The sequence below is a fragment of the Podarcis bocagei genome (genome assembly GCF_964188305.1).
Source record: "Podarcis bocagei genome assembly, chromosome: 14".
NCBI classification, from domain to species: domain Eukaryota; kingdom Metazoa; phylum Chordata; class Lepidosauria; order Squamata; family Lacertidae; genus Podarcis; species Podarcis bocagei.
Genome location: NC_138139.1, coordinates 1352386 through 1379578, shown reverse-complemented (window position 1 = coordinate 1379578; position 27193 = coordinate 1352386). Strand labels below are relative to the sequence as shown.

The 27193-nt window shown below is 44.8% G+C and overlaps 1 protein-coding gene across 5 annotated transcripts in view; it reads right to left on the bottom strand.

The window, feature by feature from the left end:
• Nucleotides 1-5732: 5732 nt before the first annotated feature.
• The window catches only part of LOC308573552 (neuronal acetylcholine receptor subunit alpha-7), an 83245-nt gene continuing 61784 nt past the window's right edge, over nt 5733-27193 (bottom strand). For 4 of the 5 annotated variants that reach the window (XM_081170636.1, XM_081170638.1, XM_081170639.1 and 1 more), the window contains 6 exons: nt 23817-23896; nt 21352-21519; nt 17756-17950; nt 9745-9831; nt 8583-8692; nt 5733-6503 (listed from right to left, as the gene is read on the bottom strand). In XM_081170636.1, the coding sequence (XP_081026762.1) occupies nt 5985-6503; nt 8583-8692; nt 9745-9831; nt 17756-17950; nt 21352-21519; nt 23817-23896 (1159 nt within the window). In that variant the 3' untranslated portion in view covers nt 5733-5984. The remainder of the gene's footprint in view (nt 6504-8582; nt 8693-9744; nt 9832-17755; nt 17951-21351; nt 21520-23816; nt 23897-27193) is intronic. The other variant, XM_081170637.1, reaches the window with a different exon arrangement.

The window sequence follows — 27193 nt, the reverse complement described above, 5'->3', positions numbered from 1 at the left end:
ATAAATAAATGTGATGGGTCTGACCTAATGTAGGCCCATTAGCATCTGGTTCAACATGAAGGTGTTTTGACAGAGCCAAATAGCATTATTGAGCCAAAAAGAGCTGTTAAAATGTGGTTTTTAAGAAGGCTGAACAAAAGGTTATCCACAAAAAGCTTCACACCTAAATTTGAGCACAGGAGACATGGAAAAGTGGGGCTGAATGCTACTTGGCAATTTTTCAGGGGGTAAAATTGGGGGAACCATTACTTCACATTACTATTGAGCTCCTCTCAGAGGCCCCATTGGTGACCACACTTTTCTCACCTCAAAACGCCTCTGATGTTACATTACTTGGTGATGTAGTGTCACTGTGATGGAGGCTTCTGGGGGCAAAAAGGGGTGCAGCCATTTTGTTACAAGAGTCCCCACCAGATCATTACTTTGTCATGATGTAGCATAGTTCCTGGGAGGGGGAAGGCAAAGAATATCTCAGTGCTGAACATTATTATTATTATTATTATTATTATTATTATTATTATTATTATTATTATTATTATTATTTATATCCCGCCCATCTGGCTGGGTGGCTTCCAACAAAACACTAAAATACAATAACCTATTAAACATTAAAAACTTCCCTAAACAGGGCTGCCTTCAGATGTCTTCTAAAAGTCAGATAGTTGTTTATTTCCTTGACATCCGACAGGAGGGCGTTCCACAGGGTGGGCACCACCACCAAGAAGGCCCTCTGCCTGATTCCCTGTAACTTGGCTTCTCACAGCAAGGGAGAAGGCCCTCAGCGCTGGACCTCAGTGTCCAGGCAGAATGATGGAGGTGGATACGCTCCTTCAGGTATACTAGGCCGAGGCACAGAAGAGTGACTAGTCACAGAAGAGTGACTAGTGGGGTGCCACAGGGTTCTGTCTTGGGCCCGGTCTTATTCAACATCTTTATCAACGACTTGGATGATGGACTCAAGGGCATCCTGATCAAATTTGCAGATGACACCAAACTGGGAGGGGTGGCTAACACCCCTGAGGACAGGATCACACTTCAAAACGACCTTGACAGATTAGAGCAGTGTTTCCCCACCGCAGTTGCTGGCAGCGTCCGCAGCGCAATAAGTAACAGCGCCTGGTGCTGCCAACTCTTTCTCTCTCTCTCCCGCCCCGCCCCCAAGCTCTTGCGCGCCCCGCGTCAACATCGCCGCGCGCAGCTTCCCGAGCTCGAGGCCAGCCGCTACACGCACGCGCCGGCTCGTCATCGGCTCCGGTTGTTGCCTTTCTCTGCCGAGGTCGGTGGACCCCGAGCCTAGGCTTCCTTCCCGCACCCCGCTTTCCAAAGACCGCACACCAGTTGGGCCAGTACATATTCCCCTCCCATGACTGGAGCGGAATAGCCCTTTCTCTTCTTCCCCAACCCTTGTCGTTGGAGGAGTCCCTCAGTCCCTTGCTTTGCTGCCTCCTCCCCCCCCACCCCCAAAGCTTGGTGGTTCCCCGGCAAGGGGGAGGGGAAAAAATTAAAAGTTACACTTTCGTGCGTCCCTCCCGGCGTGACGCTGCGCGCTGACGTCACGGGGCTGTAATGGTGGTGTGCCTCGAGATTTTTTTTCATCAAACAAGTGTGCCTTTGCCCAAAAAAGGTTGGGAAACACTGGATTAGAGAACTGGGCCAAAACAAACAAGATGAACTTTAACAGGGAGAAATGTAAAGTATTGCACTTGGGCAAAAAAAATGAGAGGCACAAATACAAGATGGGGGACACCTGGCTTGAGAGCAGTACATGTGAAAAGGATCTAGGAGTCTTGGTTGACCACAAACTTGACATGAGCCAACAGTGTGATGCGGCAGCTAAAAAAGCCAATGCAATTCTGGGCTGCATCAATAGGAGTATAGCATCTAGATCAAGGGAAGTAATAGTGCCACTGTATTCTGCTCTGGTCAGACTTCACCTGGAGTACTGTGTCCAGTTCTGGGCACCACAATTCAAGAAGGACACTGACAAACTGGAACGTGTCCAGAGGAGGGCAACCAAAATGGTCAAAGGCCTGGAAACGATGCCTTATGAGGAACGGCTAAGGGAGCTGGGCATGTATACCAGATGGAGCTGATAAACAGCTGTCCTGGACACAGAATTGACCTGTGCCTCCATGGACAATAGTGAGTCCAAAATGACTCCCAGGCTGTGCACCTGGTCCTTCAGGGGCACAGTTAACCCATTCAGGACCAGGGAATCCTCAAAACCTGCCCGCCTCCTGTCCCCCCAAAACAGTACTTCTGTCTTGTCAGGATTCAACCTCAATTTGTTAGCCGCCAACCATCCTCCAACCACCTTCAGACACTCACACAGGACCTTCACCGCCTTCACTGGTTTTGATTTGAAAGAGAGGTAGAGCTGGGTATCATCCGCATACTGATGAACACCCAGCCCAAACCCCCTGATGATCTCTCCCAGTGGCTGCATGTAGATGTTGAAAAGCATGGGGGAGAGGACAGAACCCTGAGGCACCCCACAGGTGAGAGCCATGGGGTCTGAACACTCATCCCCCACCACCACTTTCTGAACATGGCCTAGGAGGAAGGAGCGGAACCACGTATAACAGTGCCCCCAGCTCCCAGCCCCTCTAGATGGTCCAGAAGGATGTTATGGTCAATGGTGTCAAAAGCCGCTGAGAGATCCAGCAGAACTAGGAAACAGCTCTCACCTTCATCCCTATCCCACCGGAGATTATCGACCAGTGCGACCAAGGCAGTTTCAGTCCCATGATGAGGCCTGAATCCCGACTGGAAGGGATCCAAATGGTCCGCTTCTTCCAAGTATGCCTGGAGTTGTTCAGCAACCACTCACTCAATCACCTTGCCCAAGAATGGAAGATTTGAGACTGGGCGATAGTTGGCCAAATTGGCAGCATCTAAAGATGGTTTTTTAAGAAGCGGTTTGATAGCCGCCTCTTTCAGCGGGTGTGGGAAGGCTCCCTCACAGAGAGAAGCATTCACTACCCCACGAAGCCCATTGCCCAGCCCTTCCCGGCTAGCTATTATAAGCCAGGATGGGCAAGGATCAAGGAGACAGGTGGTTGGTTTCACTCGTCCAAGCAGCCTGTCCACATCCTCGGAGGTAACAGATTGGAATTGATCCCACACAACTTGACTAGACAGGACTCTAGCACTCTCCCGCCCCGGCCCTGCTCCCACGGTGGAGTCTACCTCTTCCCGAATCTGAGTAACTTTATCCACAAAAAACTTTGCAAAATCATTGTAGGAGATCATGTGGCCCATACGAGGCCCCAATGTAGCAGGTGGTTCCACTAAATTGCGAACCACCTGAAAGAGTCTCCTGCTGCTGTTTTCTGCAGATGGAATAGAGGCGGTGAAGAAAGTCTTCTTTGCCATCGCTACCGCCACTTGGTAGGCTTGACATTGAGCTCTAACCCGTGTCAGCTTCAGAATGAGTTATCCGCCACCGGCACTTTAGCCGTCTCATCGATTGTTTCATCGCCCTCAGATCCATGGAAAACCACGGGGCTGTCTGGGCTCCATGCAATCAGAGAGGGCGCTTCGGAGCCAGACAGTCGATAGCCCTGGTTAACTCCGCATTCCAACGGGCCACCAGGGAATCAGCTGAAAGGCCATCAACATGGGATAAAGCATCCCCTACCACTCTCTGGAAACCATTTCGATCCATTAAGTGGCGGGGGTGGACCATCCGAATTGGTCCCACCTCCCTGCAGAGGGGAAGGGTCGCGGAGAAGTCCAGTTGCACCAGGAAGTGATCTGACCATTGCACTTCTTTTGTTTCACTTTTACTTAGTGTCAGACCACCAACGTCCATAGAGGTGAACACCAGGTCTAAGGCATGTCTGCGGCTATGGGTTGGGCCAAACTTATTCAGGGACAGCCCCATGGAGTCCATGCTTTCCACAAAGTCCCAATCGGTCCCTTGTAAGGTTGTGTCGGCATGGATGTTAAAATCCCCTAGGACAACGAAACTAGGTGTCTCCAGGAGAACATCCACCATAACCTGAAGCAGCTTGGGCAGGAAATCCTTGGTGCAGCAGGGAGGTCGGTACACCAAAAAAGGAATTCTGTACTGCCCCTATTGCCCATTTTCCAGAACATGCACTTGGAAAACTGGGTGTTCCCAATAGGATGACTGGTGCAAACTAGTGACTTCCTAAAAATCACTGCAACCCCGCGCTCCCCGCCCACATAACCTGGGTTGCTGTGCGTAAGAGAAACCTGGTGGACAAGCAGCGGCAAGGACAGGCCCATCTGCTTCATCCAACCAAGTCTCTGTTACACATGACAGGTCAAGTCCTCCATCCATGATGGCAGTGGATGGCAGTGGTCTTATGAATCATTGACCTGGCATTGCACAGCAGCACCTTCAGGTCATGTGGGTATCCCTTGCTGATTCTAGTATCCGTCCGGTCAGGACCAGACCCGGAGGCAGGGATAGTCCTCAAACAACGACTAAACCTGCCAGTGTGGTGTAGTGGTTAAGAGCGGTAGACTCCTAATCTGGGGAACCGGGTTCGCGTCTCCGCTCCTCCACATGCAGCTGCTGGGTGACCTTGGGCCAGTCACACTTCCTTGAAGTCTCTCAGCCCCACTCACCTCACAGAGTGTTTGTTGTGGGGGAGGAAGGGAAAGGAGAATGTTAGCCGCTTTGAGACTCCTTAAAGGGAGTGAAAGGCGGGATATCAAATCCAAACTCTTCTCTTCTTCTTCTTCTCTGTAATGACACAGTCTTGTCTTAGCATAACTCCTCCTCCTACCCGTGATCACTGAGATCAGTTGTCCCAGTGCATCCCCCCTTGTGGAACATGCTCCAGCCATTTTGTTAGCTGGGACCCACTCCCTGGCAGCCCTGACCCCTCCCCTTAAGAACAAAATAAAACTCTTTTTTTAAAAAGCACAATAAAACAATACTAACAAAAAACTAAAAATTACAAACACATCAAAATCAAACAAATTCCCGAGCCCAACCAAACATCCATCCCACCCACCCCCAAAATAAAATTCAAAAGGGAAAAAGAAAATTTCAAAACATTTTAAAAAGAACTCTGCGCCCCTCCGAGTCCTCCAGGACAGCGGCAGCAGTAGCAGCAACCGTCCTTATGAGGCAGGCCCCGCCCTGGGCCAAGTGGTGAGTGGCAGGAGCAGGGCCCTTAGGCACTCACGCAGGAGTCCTTCCTATGCACTGGAGATTGCTGTCCATTGGGATTTGTGGGGTGGAAGGAGGAGAGGCCAACAGGATGTGGAGCCAGAGCCAATGAAAGGCAGAACCAATTAATAGCTTTGTCCCAGTCTTCCTCCCTACTGTTGAGATGTAAAAGGGGCAATACTGAGATCAAGGAGGATGGAGCTGGCAGACAAGGCAAGCCCCTTGACTACTTGTAAGTAGGAAGGAATGCAGGTGGGGCTGGCTGAGGGCAGGCTGAGGTTGGTGGGGCAGTTCCCCCTGCCCCCCAGTGGGCCAGCCTCCACTGTTCCTATCAGTAGTCATCAAGACCAAATCTGGTAACCATTTGGCAGGAACACAAATGATCAGAGTTGCCTATATTCTGTATGTACTCCAGGTATGCTAGCTTTCCATGTATGGAAATGAGGACCTGGTGCTCAATTTGCCATCCCAATGGCCTCTGGTTCTCATCTCTTTTGAAATAAAGACAGTGTCTAACATGTGGGGTGGGAAAGTGTGAAGGCATATAGGAACATAAAAATAAACAATGCAAAGAAGATGCAAATAGACTTAAATAATTTATTCTGGGCACCAGATTTGGTAAATTGGCGAGATGATGCAGTATACAGAAGGCCCCAGCAGTTGCCAAGGCTATTAACACCGATACTGTCCGTTTCTTAGACTGTACCTCCCAAAAGAAGTTTGCATCCAATCATCCTATATAAGCCAAGTGCACTGAATATGCTATTGCTACTTAACATATTTTAATAGATTGCCAACATAAAAAAAACTTTTTTTGCAAGTCCACAAGTGCAGGTCAAGCAAAATCTTTAGAAACAGCCTCTACAAAATTGGGGGCCGACATTAAGATGCCAATGGTACAAATTATTGTGAAGACCGAAAAAGCCATCAAACAGAGGCGGTCCACAACAGAAGCAGCAAACTTCCATTCATTGCAAATGGCTTCTGCCTCATCCTGGTCTCGGAACCGGTTGGCAATATATCGGACCTCCTCTAGGATCTTTGCCAGTTCTGGGTCAGTTTCAGACGGATGTCCACTGTGAAGGAGGTTGTCTTCGTCAGTCGGGGAGCAAGTCATTCTCCCACAGATCACACCGGAATCAGTGGTAGGGGTGCAATGGACACCTTCCAGGCCTCTGAAGCCTATGTAGAGCATATTCCCATTACTGGATTGCTGCCCACTCACAGTGTTTACATCTATGCTGGACATACTGCATCGACGCTGTTTATGCTGGCATGCTGGTCGCACTTTGTCCTCCCCTGGTCTTTTCATTCTCAGGAACCAGGCACACCAGTTGAGAAGGATGATTCTGGTCTGGGAAACATGTATAAAAACACACCGTAGCTATTATATCTTGGAAGATATCTGGCCCCTTGCATGTTACTTGCTTGTCTAGCAATGGTAAGGTCATTGACCAATGAGCCCTGTGCCTGCACTCCACTCTGGTTCATACATTCAGTTGGGGGCTAGCACTACAAGAGTGTGGAGGAGGAGCAGTCCTTAAAGGGGAGCCCAAAGCACAGTGGAAAAGCACATTCTTAGCATGCAGGAGGTGCCAAGTTCAATGCCTAGAATATCCAGCCGAAACAGGGATGGGCGCCTGTGGCTCTCCAGATGTTGCTAGATAACTTTAGGAAGAAAGTAAGTGCTGTTGGACTATGAAATGGACTACCATAGAAGGTGGTGGACCCTCCTTCACTGGAGGTTTTTAAATGGAGGTTGTATGGCCATCTGCCAGTGATTCTTCATTGCAGGACATTGGGCTGGATGACCCCTGGGGTCCCTACCAACTCTACAGTTCTATGATTCTTTCCATCCCTACCTGTGACCCTCCAGATGTTATTTGACTCCTGCTTCCATCAGCCAACATGGCCAATGGTAAGGGATGATGGGAGTTTTAGTTCAGCAACATCTGGAGGGCCACATGTGCTAGTTACATGACTAGCCAGTCACATGAAGGTCAGCTTACACAATTCTCCCCTCAAAAGAGTGAGGGAAAGATCATATTAATTAGGTACACACTTGGATGGCCCAGGTTGTACTGGATGCTACAAAAAGGCTCCTGTTGCTTCTCTACTTCTTCTACTGCCAAACTGTCCTAGCTGAATGTATGAGCAGGGCTGGCCCACCCATGAGGCAAGATGAGGCAACCGCCTCAGGCAGCAGGATCCACGGGGGCAGCAGATTCCAATTTAGATCTTTCTCTCCCCTCCCCGCCCCGTTCCTGATGTAGTTCTTCCCTCACCCTTTCTTCCCTAGTGAGGAGAGGGGCTCCATTTTGGGGTCCACCTCAGGGGCCAAAATGTTTTTGGCTGTCCCTGTGTATGAGCCAGGGTCTTGTGAAATCAAACCTCCCCATTGGCTTCTGAGCCACACATGTGCAAAGTGTCTTCCAGATAAACTACTTTACAAAAAACTTTTTGTTCAGATCTCTCTCTCTCTCAAGACAATAATGTCTAGGCTTTGCAATTTGCCCAGTTTCCTCCTGTTTTCATCTCAAACTCTCCAAAATCAAAATACTGTTTTCAATCAAATTTAACACACTATTTTTAATCATCTTCAGTTTTGCATTTTTTATTGACAGTTCAAACTCTCTCGGTGCAGGAATGTTTAAGAGCTATTCTTAAACCAGATGTTGGGGATATATATATATCACCTAATGCAAAAAAAAAAGATCTCACAGAAACTCATAAACCACTTTTGAATATCCTGTCTTCATCCTCTCTACTGTTTGTTTGTTAAGAAACTACCTGGTGATTAGCAAAATCAATGGTCCATCTTGCCTAGCACACTCAGCCCTGACTGGTAATAGCTCACAAAGGTCTCAAGCAGAAGTCCTGAGATCATTTTTATGGGAGGGCATCATGATGGACCTTGATGCCTTATTCCATACAGCCTAACATACTGCCTTTCATTTGACAACAGTGAAGTCTGAAGACACAAATGCATACATATGTTTGTTTGGGATGAGTAGAATCTGCTCCAATGGCTGAGATCTGACTGCAGTTTGAAGCACGTCCAGCCACTTCATAAGTAAAGATTTTTAGAAACGTTTTTTGAAGTTAGAAGGATAGGAGACCAGGGACCAGGCAGAAAAATCCAAGGTTCAGGTCCCCTGAGCCACTCACTAGCAATGCTCCTGACCTGTTGCCTCCAGAACTCCACCTCCCATCATCCTTGACTGAAGGGCCACAGGTCCCCCATCTCTGATGTATGGCTGAACTATGCTTGCAAAGACATATGTGCTATCAAACCATTTCCATTTGCTGCCTCATCCAACTAATATCTGGGGAACAAGAATGACTTGCCTGCTCCTGTAGCAGGACTGTGATCTGCAGGGTTTCAGTTATATAGAGACAGGGAGGGGAAAATATGCATCATCTGGGCTCTTACCCACTTGGGCATTTTCCCCCCATCTGGATCATGGTGGTGATACTGCAAAACGATCACGGTAACCACAACTGAAAGTCCGACAATAATCATGGTGCTTGCAAAATACTGTGCTGCAAATGGAGAGGAGAAGAAGATGAAGAGGAGGAGGAGGAGGAAATAATGACCAGGTTATGGGGAGAATTTAGGCTGCAATGCCACTTCAAATAGCTGTCATTCACCTAATAGTCTAACATTGTAGTCCAAACACTGTTGGACTACAACTCCCACCATTCCTGGCCATTGGCCATGCTAGCTGGGGACTGATGGAAGCTTGAGTCTGGAAAGCCACGGGAGAGAGGACAGTGCAGTTGGTAGAGCATGAGACTTAATCTCAGGATCAAGGGTTTGAGCCCTACATTGGGGAGATTCCTGCATGGCAGGGAGTTGAACTAGATGACCCTTGTAGTCCCTTCCGACTCCACAATTATTGGATAGCCCTACATCCTGGATCCAAAGGATGGAGTTCACAGAGCCCCATGTGGATATGGGCATTTTATTCTATCCTGCCAGAAAGTAAGCACAGGATGAGTGCAAGACAGGAAATACTTCTGCACATGTGCAGTATTTAATTCCTTTTATTTATTCATAGAATCATAGAGTTGGAAGAGACCACAAGGGCCATCGAGTCCAACCCCCTGCCATAAATTCATTGCATTTATACCTCACCTCTCCTCCAAGGAGCTTAAGGTGGTGTCTCTGGTTCTCCCCTTCTCCATTTTATCCTCACAACAAATCTGTGAGTTGGGTTAGACTGAGAGGCAGTGACCCAAGGTCACCCAATGCGGATTTGAACCCTGGTGTAACCACACTGACTCTCTTTTTATAGAATGAATGAAGAGATTAGAAGCCCCTACATGTTGGAGGCTCTGGGTCATGGCAGTAGAATTAACCACTTAATTGGCTCCCAGCACCACAGCATAAGCCTTTTACTTTTAAGCATTGTAAATTCTTTCCTCGCCAAATATTTGCCAACTGTGCAATTTCCTACCCCCAAACCATAAGCCAAGACTTCTAAACCAGTAAATCTACTGAAGACACACAATTCCTGATCTATATTATTGTGGCCTTGTTGCAAGTTTGAATATAAAATTGCTCACTGAACATTAATACTGCTGTTACTCACCTATTAATGGCACTGAATCAGATGTCGCTGGCATAATTTCGGCCACCAGGAGCATAAACACTGTGAGGGAGAGTAAAACGGTGATTCCTGAAAGGCAAAGTATTGGTATGGAATCAGGACATAAAGGCACTCTCGGGGTTGAGGAAAAGAGGAATGAAATTATTAAGAGGCTCACATACTAATGAAAATATGTATTTCTTCCCCTACAAGGAAAGGTTGCAGAGCTTGGGGCTTTTTTATTTAGAAAAAAAGGCAAGTAAGAGGTGACATGATAGAAGTTTATAAAATTATTCATGATATATAGAGAGAAGATAAAGAAAAGCCTCACCCTCTCATATAACACGTGGGTGAGATCCTGTGGTCAGAAATAGTCAAAAAGAAGGGAGTCCAAGAAGGATGGGAGTTTCTACAAGGAGAAATATTGAAGGCAGACAATTCCAAAGGCAGGCAATTCCAACAAGGATGTGTAAGAAATGGAAGAAAGGGGAAATCACAAAAGAGGAGTAGACACAACTAGCCAACAGTTGCAAGGTGAAGGTCAGGCTGGCTAAAGCTCAGAATGAGCTGGCAAGAGAGGTTTAAAATAATTTGAAAGGTTTCTGTGGCTGTGTTTGAACCAAGAGGAAGAACAAGCAAGTGGTAGGTCCTCTGTATGGAGAAGATGGAGAAACGCTATTGGGTGACAGAGAGAAAGCAGAACTGCTCAACATCTGCTTTGCCTCTGTCCTCACCCAAAAGGAAAGTGATGCCCAACCTGGTGATAAGAGAATAAACGATGTAAGGAGGGAGCTGCAGCCCAAGATAGGGAAAGAGGTGGTAAGAGAGCACTCAGCTACTTTAAATAAATTCAGATCTCCAGGACCTGATGAACTTGATCAACCTGATGAAGAAGCTTGCGGGTGTAATCTCAGAGCCTTTGTCTATGACCTTTGAGAATTCTTAGAGAACAGGTGAGGTCCCTGCAGACTGGAGGCGGACAAATGTCCCCAACTTCAAAAGGCGGGAGGCAGAAAAACCAGGTAACTACTGAACACATAATTCAACAGTCAATCTGTAAGCACTTAGAAAAGGATGCTGTGATGACTAAGACCCAGCATGGGTTTCTCAAAAACAAGTCATGTCAGATGAATCTCATTCCTTTTTTTTGATAGAGTTACAAATTGGGTGGATATGGGGAATGCTGTGGACATAGTGTATCTTAACTTCAGTAAGGCTATTGACTGAAGAGTCCCCCCTGAGGAAGCTAGTAAAATGTAGGTTGAACGAGGTAACTTTTAGGTGGATTTGTAGCTGGATGACTGACTGAACCCAAAGAGTACTCATTAATGGTTCCTCACCATCCTGGGGGAAAGTGACAAGTGGGGTGCTGCATGGTGGTGTCCTGGACACGTTGTTGTTCAATGTGTTTATTAAAAAGACTTGGACAAAGGAATTAAGGGAATGCTCATGAAATTTGCAGATGACACCAAACTGGGAGGGGTAGCTAATAATGCAGAAGACAGAATCGGGATTCAAAATGACCTTAACAGATTGGAGAACTGGGCACAAGTTAACAAAAGGAATTTCAATAGGGACAAATGTACTGTTCTGCATTTAGGCAGGAAGAACCAGATGCATAAATATAAGATGGGGGACACCTGGCTTGCCAGTGGTACATTTGAAAAGGATCTAGGGGTCTTAGTGGACCACAAGCTGAACATGAGTCAACGGTGTGATACAGCAGCAAAAAATAAAATAAAATCCAATGCTATTCTAGGCTGCATCAACAAAAGCCTAGTGTCCAGATCAAGGGAAGTAATAGTACCACTCTCTTCTAACTTGGTCAGACCACATCTGGAATACTGTGTCCAATTCTGGGCATGCACCACAATTTAAGAAGGATGTTGACAAGCTGAAATGTGTGCAGAGGAGGGCAACCAAAATGATCAAGGGTCTACAAACCAAGCCTTACGAGGAGTGCTTGAAGGAGCTGGGTATGTTTAGCCTGGAAAAGAGGAGACTGAGAGGAGATATGATATGATGATATGATATGATAGCCATCTTCCAATATCTCAAGGGCTGTCACATGGAAGAGGGAACAAGCTGTTTTCTCCTGCTCTGGAGGGCAGAGTAAGAGTTGTTCAGCAGTGGAACAGACTCCCACAAGTGGTGGTGGACTCTCCTTTCTTGGAGGTTTTTAAGCAGAGGTTGGATGATCATCTGTCATGGATGCTTTAGCTGAGATTCCTGCATTGCAGGGGTTGGATTGGATGACCCTTGAAGTTCCTTCCAACTCTACGATTTTATGATTCTATGAGTTGTTGGAGGCTGAAGGGGCAACAGGATTTGGTGAGCAAGGAGAGCCTGTGACAGAGAGCAGTTCTGACTCAGAGGCTGAAGCAGCGGTGGGGGTGGGGCAAAGGCTGCAGAAGAACACAGATTGTCCTACTGTGACAAGCTCCCCTCCCCACTTGTCTCCAAGGACACACAGAGTGATGCACAGAGTGGAACAGAGATTGGAGATGCCCCATTGCAGTTTGAGACTGCTTGGGAAACCTCTGGCAAAGTAGGAGGCTTAGAGGTGGGTGAAGGTGGGGAACCTCAGTCCTGGCAACTGCTCTACTGGGGCAAAACTTGCTGGGATGTATTGCTGAGTTGTATGCCGTTTCTTTGAATAAAGAGTTAGCTTCTCGGAGAAACTCTTGTTTCTTGCTTGCTGACCTGCATCTGACTCCAGTTCTGACAGCAGGCTTCCTTTGTTTCCTATACGAGCAGCCTTAATTGCATTATTACTACTACTACTATTACCTGGGGATTAATATGACAGCCAAAAATGGGAACTTATTTAAAGATAATTATGAAAAATGTTGGACGGAAGTGAAAAAAGATTTAGAAATTTGGTCAAATTTGAAGCTTTCACTGTTAGGCCGAATTGCTGTGATAAAAATGAATGTATTGCCGAGAATGTTGTTTCTATTTCAGACATTGTAAATTGTGGACAAGATGGATTGTTTTAAGAAGTGGCAGAGAGATATTTCTAGATTTGTCTGGCAGGGCAAGAAGCCCAGAATAAAATTTAAGATATTAACAGATACAAAGGAAAGGGGTGGATTTGCCCCGCCAGACCTTAAACTTTACTATGAATCAGCAGCCTTTTGCTGGTTGAAAGAATGGCTACTTCTTGAAAACACAGACATTTTGGATTTAGAAGGTTTTAATAATGTATTTGGATGGCATGCATATTTATGGTATGATAAGGTCAAAGCACATAAAGCATTCAAGAATCATATTGTCAGGAAAGCGTTGTTTAATGTCTGGATAAGATACAAAGACTTGTTGGAAAATAAAACCCCAAAGTGGTTGTCACCAATGGAAGCGAAAGCTTTGAAAAGGCTCAATATGGAGGCCAAATGGCCGACATACTGTGAAATTTTGGAACAAGAAGGAGACAAACTGAAATTGCAGAGTTTTGAAAAATTAAAAAACAAAGTGAGAGATTGGCTTCATTACTATCAGATAATGGAGACATATAATTTAGATAAGAAAATTGGCTTCCAGGTGGAAAAGTCAAAATTAGAAACAGAACTGTTAGAACCTAAAACTAAGAACTTGTCAAGAATGTATAACTTGCTGTTGAAATGGAATACTCAGGATGAAACGGTGAAATCTGTCATGATTAAATGGGCACAGGATGTTGGACATAATATTATGTTTGCTGACTGGGAACAGTTATGGACCACAGGTATGAAGTTTACGGCATGTAATGCCCTAAGAGAGAATATTATGAAAATAATATACAGGTGGTACATGACCCCAGTCAGCTTGCAAAAATCTATCATTTGCCTGATAATAAATGTTGGAAATGTAAAGAAATTGAAGGTACATTCTTTCACCTTTGGTGGACATGCCCAAAGATTAAGGCTTTCTGGGAAATGATATATAATGAACTGGAAAAGGTATTTAAATATACCTTCCTGAAGAAACCAGAGGCCTTTCTCCTGGGCATTGTCGGCCAATTGGTGCTAAAGAAGGACAGAACTTTTTTTATGTATGCAACAACAGCAGCAAGAATACTTATTGCAAAGTATTGGAAGACACAAGATCTACCCACTCTGGAAGAATGGCAGATGAAGGTGATGGACTATATGGAACTGGCGGAAATGACTGGCAGAATCCGAGACCAGGGAGAAGAGTCGGTGAAAGAAGACTGGAAGAAATTTAAAGACTATTTAAAGAAATATTGTAAAATTAATGAATGTTAGAAGGATGTTGGATAGAAACTAAGTGGTTTCCAGCTGTAATGCTTTAGGAGACATAAAAAAAAAGATTCACAAATGGGTAAAAGTTTAATGGTAAGGATTTGCTGAACTAACAAACTGAATTGGAATACAAGGAGGGGAGGTGTGAGGAGGCCTGAGGAAATAAGTGTACGGAAGTTATGTTATTGAAAATTAATGTGTGTTTTTAATTGTTTTTTATCTTGTATGTTTATTTTTCATTTTTTGCTATATTTTAAAAACTTTCAATAAATATCTTTTTTAAAAAAACTACTACTACTATTACTATTATCAAATTCATTATTGACTTGGAAAGAGCCCAGAATGTTTCACCTCCCTTCTGTGTATTTTTGTAGGGTTGTGAATTGTGACCTTTGGCACTTTTTTTTCATTGCTCATCACTTGCACAGGGAAAGATGCCAATGTGAGCCATCTTTTGCAGATGCGTCCTTTCCCAATAATAGCAAACAAAGCAAGAACAAAAGTTTAACCCTGAACAAATGCCCATTGTTGTGGTTGTTTAGTTGTTTAGTCGTGTCCGACTCTTCGTGACCCCATGGACCAGACCACACCAGGCACTCCTGTCTACCACCGCCTCCCGCAGTCTGGTCAAACTCATGCTAGTAGCTTCGAGAACACTGTCCAACCATCTTGTCCTCTGCCGTCCCCTTCTCCTTGTGCCCTCCATCTTTCCCAACATCAGGGTCTTTTCCAGGGAGTCTTCTCATGAGGTGGCCAAAGTATTGGAGCCTCAGCTTCAGGATCTGTCCTTCCAGTGAGCACTCAGGGCTGATTTCCTTCAGAATGGAGAGATTTGATCTTCTTGCAGTCCATGGGACTCTCAAGCACCATAACTCAAAAGCATCAATTCTTCGGCGACCAGCCTTCTTTATGGTCCAGCTCTCACTTCCATACATCACTACTGGGAAAACCATAGCTTTAACTATACAGACCTTTGCTGGCAAGGTGATGTCTCTGCTTTTTAAGATGCTGTCTTGTTTGTCATTGCTTTTCTCCCAAGAAGCAGGCGTCTTTTAATTTTGTGGCTGCTGTCACCATCCGCCGTGATCATGGAGCCCAAGAAAGTAAAATCTCTCACTGCCTCATTTTCTTCCTCTTCTATTTGCCAGGAGGTGATGGGACCTGTGGCCATGATCTTAGTTTTTTTGATGTTGAGCTTCAAACCATATTTTGCGCTCTCCTCTTTCACCCTCAATAAAAGGTTCTTTAATTCCTCCTCACTTTCTGCCATAAAGGTTGTGTCATCTGCATATCTGAGGTTGTTAATATTTCTTCCAGCAATCTTAATTCTGGTTTGGGATTCAGTACTTTTATTTTTTTACAGAATAACTGTTTCTCTGCAATATATTTTTGAAAGTTATTTGTTCACTATGGATTTGGACACTTCTTAAAAAACCAAAAGCAAATTTTACATGATTGTTTTTGAGATCAAGAAGCAGGCTTTCTTCTATGTTGGGATACGGTTGGATGCCATTTTGAACCAAGATGATGGACTGGGGCTGTGTATACACCATACATTTTAAGCACGACTCCTCCCCCCCAAAAAAAAATCCCTGGAAACTATAGTTTACCCCTCACAGAGCTTGAAATCCCAGACTACAGCTCCCAGGATTCTTTTGGGGATGTCATGTGCACACTAGGAGAGCCAGTGTGGTGTAGTGGTTAAGAGCGGTAGTCACGTAATCTGGGGAACCTGGTTCGCGTCTCCGCTCCTCCACATGCAGCTGCTGGGTGACCTTGGGCCATCACACTTCTTTGAAGTCTCTCAGCCCCACTCACCTCACAGAGTGTTTGTTGTGGGGGAGGAAGGGAAAGGAGACTGTTAGCCGCTTTGAGACTCCTTAAAGGGAGTGAAAGGCGGGATATCAAATCCAAACTACTCTTCTTCTTCTTCTTCTTCTTCTTCTTCTTCTTCTTCTTCTTCTTCTTCTTCTTCTTCTTCTTCTTTCATGGTATGTACACAGTTTGGTCCTTTCAAAACCTGCAATTTTTGAGGGGGCGGGGAGGCTGCTGTTCTTTTCCTACATCTATATTTCCTTGGGTTCATGGCTGTTGCAAGAAGTACCTGTGGGGCACTGAGAGCCTGGGATTGTTTATTTGTTTGCTTTTTTCTTAAATTCAGCCACAGTAGACTTTTAAAAAAAGAATTAAAGCTTCATTTAAGTTATAGAGAGAGAGATAATATAGATATATAGAGAGATATATAGAGAGATAGAGATAGATAGAGATAGAGATAGAGATAGAGATAGAGATAGAGATAGAGATAGATAGAGATAGAGATAGAGATAGAGATAGAGATAGAGATAGAGATAGAGATAGAGAGAGAGAGAGATAGAGATAGAGATAGAGATAGAGATAGAGATATCTTCCATTGCTCTGCTATAATGATGGTGGTGGTGATGATGATGATCGTGATAAAAAATCCACACAAAGAGCTCTTGTGAACTCCACAAGGAGAATTCTAGACAATTGAAAGGCCTATATCAGAGGCCTGTGGTCTTTGGAGGACAATTACAAGGCCTCTACAATCCATCATAGAGATGTAGAGTGGGAAGGTATCCCAAGGGTAATGCACTTCAACCCCCCTGCCATGAGGAAATAATTATAACCAAAGAACCAAATCTCTTCCCATCTGAAAGTTATTCCTATTGTTGAGCCCAAACCTCCTTTCTTGTAACCCATTGGTTCAGGTTTTGCCCTTTGAAGCAGCAAAAAAGAAGCTTGCTCCATCTTCCATATGGCAGCCCTTCAGATATTTCAAGATAGTTCACCTCTCAGTCTTCTCTTCTTCATGCTAAACATACCCCGCTCCCTTAATCATTTCTCATAAGGTTTGGTTTCCAGACCCTTGATCATCTTGGTCATGGTGCTCTGCACACCTTCCAGCTTGTCAATACCTTTTTTAAACTGTGCACGCACAGCCGCCAGGGAATTTTGAGGAGGTCCCTTCCTTGAAAAAAATTGGGGGGCCCAATGGCACACCTGCCCACACCCACACAGCCCTCTCACACCTTCCCCTAATTGAAGGCGGTTGGAGTATCTTGACTTCTCCTGTGGTGGGACTGAGTGGCTGTGCAAAGAACAAACAGCAGCACCATGTTTCTGGGTCAGAGGGGGCAGGTGGTGGAGGTACGGGGTGCTGCTATTGCCTGGGTTTAGGGTTAACGAGGCATGGAATGGGGTGCAGCCAACATCATCCTAGGAGAGGGAGGGGAGACACTTTATGTCTGTTGTCCCTACTCAGCCACACATCCCAATACATTAGCAGAAAAATAGTACAATATCCCTCATGAGGGTGGGGATACTTGAAAAATGTCTAGCCATAATTCATGCAACAAATGGATGAATTTAAAATCTGCATTAGAACTACAGACACATTTCCTTCTTTTTAAAAAATGCAAACTGGTGCAGAAATGTAGTGAACTGAACTTCAGAATGGGGGGGGGGGGTGAAAGTGAAAGAAATTGCATTTGACAGATTCATCCATCCGATTTCCAGGGTACATATACAGTCTGCACTGCAGTATCCCTCCTTCTGTGATTGTGCCATGAATAGGTTCTGTCCCCTTTTCATTCATCTTCCTTCTCTCTCTATCCCTGGGCCATGCATTCTGTGACTTCTTGAGAGTTTCCACTTGTAACTACTTTCTCCTTGCCAGAAACTGACTGTGACATTTAAGCTGAAAATGCATGCAAAATAGCTTTGCTTATAAACAAATAGAATAATATGTTTACCGAGTGAAATCTTCTCCCCAGAGTCGGCTGGAAGCAGGAAAACGAGAAGGGCAAGAGCTGAGATCAGCACACAGGGGATGAGAAGATTGAGCCCATAATACAGAGTCCTCCGTCGCATCGTCACCGTAAAGGTCACATCTGGATAAGGCTCTTTGCAACAGTCATAGAAAGATTCGGTTCTTTTCCCGGGAACACCTGTGGGGGTGGGACAAAAGGTCTCCTGTGAATTTCACCAAAGCAATTACTAAGAAAAGTCTCCCCGGGTTATTGCTGAGAGCAGATGTGGGCACCTCATGGCTCCCAGGCCATCTGTGGCCCTGGCAGAACTTCACTGAAGCCCACATGGATCCTCCAGCCGCCCCTCTGTTACCACCAACATCACTACCTGCTTCCAATGGTTGCTGCCTCCCCATTCAGGGAGCTTAGCAAAGGACAGCAACTGATACAAATAAATGATTATCTGTCATCAGAAATTATCGTTCTCCAGCCTACCAAATACTGCTTTGGTTGTGTGATACTGGCACCCTGTCTGGTAAGCCGTTGAGGCTACAAGTCAGAGTAGCAGTATGATTGTGATGGGGATGACAGTGTGTGTCAGGAGAGTCATCCCATGTGCTTCCCCCACATGTAAAACTGCTCTGCCTCCCATCACCCCACCAAGCAGAGGTTTAGCAGCTGAGGGAGCACATCTGTAAGGGGGAAGATAAGGCTAGCAGTGACTACTAGCCATGATGACTATGTTCTGCTTCCACTATTGTCGGTGGCAGGCCTCTGAACACCAGTAACTGTAAATCACAAGTAGGAAGAATGCCGTTGCCTTCATCTAGTTGGCCACTGTGAGAACAGGATGTTGGACTAGATGGGCCATTCAGCAGGGTTCTTCATATGTTCTTAGGATGATGCAGAGGTAGCAGGGCTTAACCAACACTCTCCTCCCTGCATATCTCCTTCGTGTGTGTGTGTGTGTGTGAACCCAGGTCCCACTCACTGCTGACTCCAATCATAGCACCCCTGATCACTCAGCCACTACCTAGTAGCAAAAAAATGTTACTCCTTCCTGGTCAAAATACTCTTGAGGTATCCACCTTGCTGAAGCTAAGAAAATCTAGCTCTGGTCAGTGGTTGGTGGAGGAAACTGCCTGGATTTTGTCAAGCTTTGCTGCCGCTATGTGTAGGCCATCCCTTGGTAGAAGAGGCTTCTTTGTTCTGTTTTAATTTGTTTTGCTAACACAACAGGCAGTGCTGCTGGTAATGGAACAATTCCACTTTCGCTGTCCTAACCACCATATTGTTAACCCCCCAAATGACCAAGATTTATCCTGAGACGTATTGGGGAAGGCAAACTTTTGTGGCCATCAGTGGAGGGTGATCACCCAGATGTTACTCCGATTTGTAGCCTCAATGGCTCACGAGACAGGGCATCAGTATGAACAGTGGGCTCCTCTTCCTCACCCTGGTAACTCACTCTCTTTCCTCAGAGTTAGAAACACCTGGGAGATGTACTTCTACAAGAGACTTCTCAGCACCCGCACCAGTCTACAGTTCCCAGGTTTCCTTGGGGGAAGGCGAGGTCATTCTGGGTGTGATCTGCACACAAGGTGACCAGAAGCCAAGAAAACAAGAGGGAGGTAGAATTACATCTCCTTGGCAGTACACTTCTAAGGTCTTGCAGAATAGGGATCCCCCTGTGAGATCTCATGAGGAAAGGGAAGGCTGTTTTGCCATGAGAATTACAATTTCACTGGGTCTTCTAGGCCACTGGTTGACAGGGTTAGAAAGGATTTCCCCCTCCCAATCTCAGTTGGCCTCCTGGTTGGGATGGGGGTCACCTTTCCCCAAGTGGACTTATGTTTAGCAGAAATGACATTGGGCAAGAATAGCATTGGAAAGGTGGGCCCCCATAAGGGGCCTGAGGGGAGTGCTGGCTGAGTGCTGAGGGATGCCCTAAGCTCATGCTGGGGCCTCTGCCTGACTGGAATCTCTGTCTCTGGATGCCCAGTGAGAACCTGGATGCTTGGCTTACACCTCAACAGGGTTCAATGCTGTGTGATTCCCATGGAGCGAGGCTGGCACTTCCCCAACCCAGTAAGGTGCCTTTGCAATGGCAGGGGCTGAGGGGAAGGAGGAAGTGATGCTTACCCTACTGCCATGCCAACTCTGCTTACCTTCTGTATTCAAAAAAGATCGGGCCTGATTTCACCCAACACCTGTGCCCTTTCTCAGTTATTACATCACTCTCACTGGGCTGCAGTTTGCATCTACCTGGGCAACGCAAACTCCAGATAAGTGTGTGGTGCAGAGCAGCATGTTCAAACTGTTTAGCCTGTTTTGAAGACTTGTATAATGCAAGGGGCTAAATTCATCTTCAGGCTTATGAGAATTAAACACTGATAATGCAGGCAATGTATAAGAGCATTAACTGAGATTCTGCTTATCCTTTAGGTGCTTTAGAGAAGAAAGGCCCAAATCCCTTAGCCAATTTTTGCAAGTCTTACCCCTAAGCCCTTTCATTCAAACAGAGCTGTAGCTCTGCAGTAGAGCATCTGCTTTGCACGAAGAAGGTCACAGGTTCAATTCCCAGTGGCATCTCCAGGTAGGACTGGGAAATCCCCTCACCTGAAACCCTGGAGAGCAGCTGCCAGTCAGTTTGGGAAACACTGAGATAGATGAACTAAAGGACCAACTCAGTATAAAATAGCTTACTGTGTTTTAGTTTACTTTCCTTTAAACTGTTCTGAATATTTCATTATAAATTGCTATGATACATTCTGGGAACTTATGGTGAAGGGAGAGTAATAAAACAATTAATAAAGTTTCTACTCTGCCAGACTCATGGACATGCCATGAAGCTGAATGTTGGAAGAAAAAGTACTTCTTCATCATGCAGCACTCTGAACCTTCTTCCCCCAGGCGGCAGTGATGGCCACCAACTTGGATGACTTTAAAAGAGGATTAGATCAATACACAGAAGAGAGCTATCAGCAGCTACTAGCAGGGATGGTTATGCTCTGCCTCCTGTCAAGGGCAGCAATGCTTCTGCATATCAGATGCTGGAAATCACAGGCGGAGAGAGGGCTCTTGTGGTCAAGTGCTGCTTGAGGGTTTCCGACAGACATCTAAGTAAAGAAGAGCCTGGGCAAAGAAAAACATGTTGACATGATACTGGGTGAGATGGGCCATTGACCTGATCCAGCAGGCTCTTCTAAGCTTCTTCCAGCAAAGCACTGGACCACTGAGGGCTAGCATCCTATTTTATTTTTAAATTAAACATGTAGGAGAGAGGACTGGCCCACCCTCGTATTGTTCAAGGAATATTATGATCCTTCCCTAATCCTTGGAGCACTCTCCCGCAATCTGAAAATCCAAGGAACAGAAATGTGTGTGAACATAATGACAATGATCTAACACTACTTGTGTTTCAGATGGAATTGAAGATTGACATAAAAAGGCTCAGCTAAACATTTAAACAGGACCCAAGAGAGTATCCCGATGCCACTGACAAGGTTCATTCTAAGGCACATCAGTTCCATCTCTGGAAGCGAATCTCCCTGACTGAACTGAAGGCAACTGCATTTAGGAATATCCATACAGCTTACCGACTAAATCCCACTCGCCATTTGAAATGTATCCAGATATTTCTGCTTCTTGCATTTGCAAATCCAAAGACCATCCACCGTAAGTCCAGGATCCAAACTTCAATTTACATTTCTGGACATCAAAAGGAAACCAGCGCACATCTATGGAGCAAGAACTCTTGAATATTCCTAGATGGATGTTTTGGATGAAGGGAATATATGTATATATATGAGCAGACATTTCTCAGCAATTCTCTCTCTTCCTTTTGTATAGCTGCTCGCAGGAAAATGCCCCCACCCACTGACATTTAAAACAACTGATCTGCTTGAAAGTGTTTTTCCCCAAAGCTGAATGAAAATAAGGGTATCAAGGTCAGCACCGTCGTTATCAAAACAGTGACATTCTGTACTCTCTCATTTGAGGATTGTTGTTTATTTCGCTTTTATTTCACAAAACAACATTTCCACTTACACCCAGCCAGCCACCACTGAATTATTTCATACGCACATAAATGCTCAACCTCAGGTATTTCCAAATGTGAACCTCACAGATCCATTGCAGCTGCAGGAACAAAGGCATCGCTTCACATGATTATTTGCAGTTGTGACTAATTCACACCTTCAGTGAATTCAACACACTGAAATGATCTTGTGTGAATTGAGATGCCAGAAAAATTCATATGGTTAGAAAATGAACTCTCATAAGATTTATTTATGTATGTTTATTGCCTGTCCATCACTGAATGGCTCATGGAATATCACAATTTAAAACAACATACAAACTGTTCAAACTATTTCATTGAAACTACAAAGCTTGATACCATTGCAAGGGCAGCAAAACTGGAGGGCAACCCAAGCACACCAACAGGGTAAACATCCACTCACCCAAAGCCCTGGGTAAAGAAAAACACTTTGACATGATGCCAAAAATGGTTCCATGATGGTGCACCTCAGAAGGGAGGGCGTTCCACAATCTGGGGGCCACCACCACCAAGAAAGGATTCTCACTTGTGCTGAAATCTGTCCTCCAATTTCTCAAAAATGTATTCCCCTGAGAAAGAGGCTTCCATTTTCATTATTAAAGAACATAATATTCTTTCTAGCTTCTTTTGAATACAGTATTGGGGATAATGTTGAATTCATCTGCTCATTGCAGATGAATTCTGTGACCAAGGTATTTGCATGTGTGTCTATTTCCAGGAAGCATTTCCATCACACCCATAAAGGAGACCCAAGGCACAATGACTAAAGTGGGGAAAGGTTATATCCATTTAAAACATAGCAATATAGAGGATCTGCAGGAAAAAACCATTCACCAAAATTGAACATAGTCCAAGCAGAAAAGTTCCCTAAGGAGGGAGGAATCATCTCCCTCCCAACTCCTGGGCATGTTTCCAGGTGTCTCATGTGGCCACACAGCAAGGGCTCAAGCGAATTCTTCCTCCCTGCTGCCAAGACCTTGGGTCTGTTAACCTGACAAGCGCATCATGGCTCTGCTGGCTTATCATTCATCCTGTGCACATGCAAAGCCCACAGGGCATCCCCAATAACCCGCCAAGCAAATGCTGTGCAGGGTGGCCAAATAGTGCCCTCACTGCATAAATGCCTCAGGATTTTAGCCCACTAGATCTTTAATTTCTCTTTCCTACCCAAACCAGACACCAGATGGAAAGAAATTAGATGCCATTCTGAATACATTACTCCCAACTGTATGAAGCAGGCAAAAAGAGGAATTCCAAGGCCAATGAGGAGCTATAAAAAAGAAAATCCTACTCAGTCCCTTTTACGGGTGACTAGCAAAACCCACACTGCATAGGGAGGGAGGGAGGGTGCCACAGTGAAGAAGAGGGGGAAGTTTGGGGAAGAACTGGCTTATAAATTCACCCCAGGAGTGGGAGTGGTCTTTCCCCAGCACTTTGCAGCCTCCCTGGCTGTCTAGACTTCCTGATCTGAAAAAGGAGGCACTTCATGATTTGACTGACACTTGGGCACCAGGAAGGCTGCATAGAGCTGGCGAAATGATCTGAAGAATGAAAGGAAGGACAGTCACAAACACCTCTTGGCCACCTCAAAAGAAAAAGAAAAACACGACACACACAAACAAAATATTCCACCCAACCCAATCAACTAAATTTTCTCTCTCCTTGCATAATTTTTGAATGCAATTTCACTTTTCATTAAATGATGGGGAATGGTTGGGTAGGAAAGGGGGGGGGGGTTCAGCGCAGCACTACCTTCAGTAAAAAGGCAACCTCTGATGCTTTGAGTTTTCTCTATCTTGGGTTGCATTTAATCTGAGCCAAAGAAGAATGTCTTTCTTCTTCCATCCTGACATTGCTGAGGTGGTGGCAAAAGCTGTTATGGCTGTATAAGGGACTTCTGTCTGCCTATTGTCTGACTGATTCCTGATCTCCTCTCCTCATCTATGAAAACACACCAGGTTCCCTGCAAAGCAGAATTTTCACACGGCAAAATAACATTCTTACCTGGGGGGAGATACTGGCAGTATCCTGACGAGTTCACCAAAACATTGGTATGAAATGTAGCATCAAAGCGCTCATCAGCACTAAAATGAATAATGAAGAAAAGCAAATTTAGTCCTTCAGTTTAAAAATAAAACATGGTTTACTGCAAGGTGTGAAGCCTGGGTGGTATAGCAGTTTGAGTCTCAGACTAGGAACTTGGAAACCAGGGATCAAATCCTCCCACTTGGCCAGGAAGCTCAATGCCTCTCACCTTTGGGCAGTCATAGAATCATAGGATTGTAGCGTTGGAAGGGATCTCAGGAGTCATCTAGTCCAATGCAGGCAATGGAGGAATTTCAATTAAACCATCCCTGACTTGTGGCCATCCAAGCTCTGCTTAAAAACCTCTAAGGAAGGAGAGTCCATCACATTCCAAGGGAGTCCGTTCCACTGTCAAACAGCTTACAGCCATAAAGTTTTTCCTTTTTAATTTATTTTTATTGAAACTTTTCAGCATATATTACAATAAAAAACAGACTAGTCTAAATAAAAATGAAAAAAGAAATAACAAAAAAGAAAAAAATACAAAGCCCTCTGTCAGAGGTAGATCTTAACCCTTGTCTCACACAAAGGGTGTGGCCCCTCCCACCTCTCACCTGAGAGCTTCCCTTTCTTCTCCCACCCTGGGAAATCTTCCCTTCCCTGCCTCTCACGCAGGGTCTTTCACCCAACATTCATCACCTTCCTGTGTGTACTCTCCTTAACCCAGAATAGAGGACCTCAAAAAACAAAACATAGGCAAATAGAATGCATAGGAGAAAGAAAAGGCACACGAAATAAAGAAAAGGGAATAGAGAAGGAAAGCAAGAGAGAAGGAAAATAAATAAAGAGAACTTCCGATTCACCATCTGTCAATTATGTGTGTAAGCTATTCAAAGTTTTCACTCCAGAATGGCATCCAGCTATATTCCAAGGTAATACTGTATCCAGCTGTTCCTCAATCTGCTAGACAGTATTTTCCTAATCTTCAACCCCATTCATTTTCTTTTCCACACAAAAAGTCCAAAGGGGGCTCTTCAATTGTTATTGTTGCTAAATGTTGAGAATAGTCTTTTTCCAGTCCAATATAATGGCTTTATCTTCAAGGAATTCCAACACCCATTATTAGGATAATAACCAATAGTTATTTATTTGTTGTATATTCATTCATTCATTCATGCCATATCTTCCAATCCTATTTCCTGTTGGTCATGATTTCCCATCCTCATTTAGAAAAAAGTTCCTCCCATTTCCTGTTCTTCCATTATTTTTCCAGAATAATTGCCAGAGGCTTGCCAGGTTTTTCCTCTGAAGTCACTCCAACTTGTACACAGGATCCTTTCTCTCTCGGCTCGATCTCTGCCATCTCAAGATGTTTCTTACTATCTCTGTCAATAGTTTCATCTCACTCCTCTGGCATCACAACTCTGTCATTTGTCTGTTTCACTCCTCCAGGCAGGTGGAGGTCTTCTCCATTCCATCCTCTGCTACCATTTCACTCTCCTGCCCAGGCAATCTTGATCAGTATTTTTCCCCAAAAGCCCGGTTTATTATTTGGTCTGAGCATTTTACACATCTTAGCTCTGAGCTCTTTCAGTTGCTCATCCTATAATTGTCACATGATATCAACAGTGGGATATTGGGCAATATCTTTGCCATATTGGTCTCCACCTTAACCGTCTCTGCCTTGAAAACTTGTGTCTGTCTCTTTAAGACAGAAGTGGCTTCCCATGCTCAGGAATGTAGCTTCACTTCTGTAGCCAGCATCCCAAAGAAAGGATGGTTTTCAAAGTAATATAAAATAACCATTCTTAATAAGCAGAGAAACCTTATCCATTTGTAATCTTTCTTAATCTCAAATAATTAGATACACTTTCGTATTATTTTTCAGCCTGCTGGTTAATGTTAGTTAATGTATGTTTATGCCAGCATTCAATTCGCTTTCTAGGTGAAGTTTAATTGGCAGACAGATTACCCAAATCACAGCTAGACCCAATTCCAGAAGTAGTTAAAACAGTGGAGGCTTAGCTGACCTGATGCTAACCTTCAAGACTATTGGTGTCTGGGCACAAACCTATTGTCCTCAGTTTGAAGAACAGTCTTCTTCAGAGCATGTGACCCTTTATCTCCCTATCTCCCTTTATGTCTTGGTTGTCATTAATCACCACATAATTACCGTATCTCTGCCAACAACTAGCCAGGGATCTTTTCCTCCTGGAAGTACAGTCAGAAAATTCTTCCTGGTGCCACTCATTATAACCTACCTCACAGGGTTGTTGGGGGGATTAAATGAGGATGGGGAAAGCATGTACAGTGGTACATGTGTAAGTTGAACAGAATTCATTCCGGAAGTCCGTTCGACTTCCAAAACATTCAGAAATCAAGGCACAGCTTCCAATTGGCTGCAGGAAGCTCCTACAGTCAATCAGAAGCCACAGAAGCCCTGTCGGATGTTCGGGTTCCAAAGAACGTTCGAAAACCGGAACACTCGTTTGGCGTTTGGGAGCCAAAACGGACAAGTACCAAGGCGTTTGGGATCCAAGGTATGACGGTATTGCACTTGAGCTCAGTCAGTAGAGCATGAGACTCTTACTCTCAGTGTTGTGGGAACAAACCCCATATTGCACAAAAGATTCCTGTGCTGCCATCCCATCAAGTGCCTTTATCTTCCATGAATTTGTCTAATCCCCTTTTAAAGCCAAGTTGTTGATATCCACTAGTACATACTGTGGTGGAAAATTCCATGGTCCAACTATACACTATGCAAAGAAAGTGCTTCCTTTTGTCTGTTTCATTGGATGACATCCACCCCCCTTTTGAAAGATAAAAACTTATTTCTGCCTACTTTCTCCACACCATGCATGGACACTTCTATCATGTTCCCACTTTCTTGCGTTTTTTCTAAATTAAAAAGCTCCAAATAAAAGAATTATTGTTGATGTAGTTGCTCCAGCATCCTGATAATTTCTTTTGCATTTTATGCAACTTTTCCAGCTCTCTCTCTCTCTCTCTCTCTCTCTCTCTCTCTCTCTCACACACACACACACACACACACACACACACACAAGGCTGACCAATGCACAAACCCCCTATGGTATTCCTTCAGTTTTCTTTAACTTGGAGAGAAACCAAATTTACAAGGGGCAAATGATTTCAACAAGATTAATCTAGAACAGAACACCTGCTCTGAACATCTGCTAACCCATCTCACACCTGAAAGGTTTCAGAGGACTCTGATTTCCTCTCCTCCGAAACTTATCTATGCAGAACCCAAGCCATGACCCAAATGCTTAAGCTTAAAACAGCCATTGGACTTGACAGATGGATGTGGTAGGCACAGTGAACCTTAGAGCAGGGTT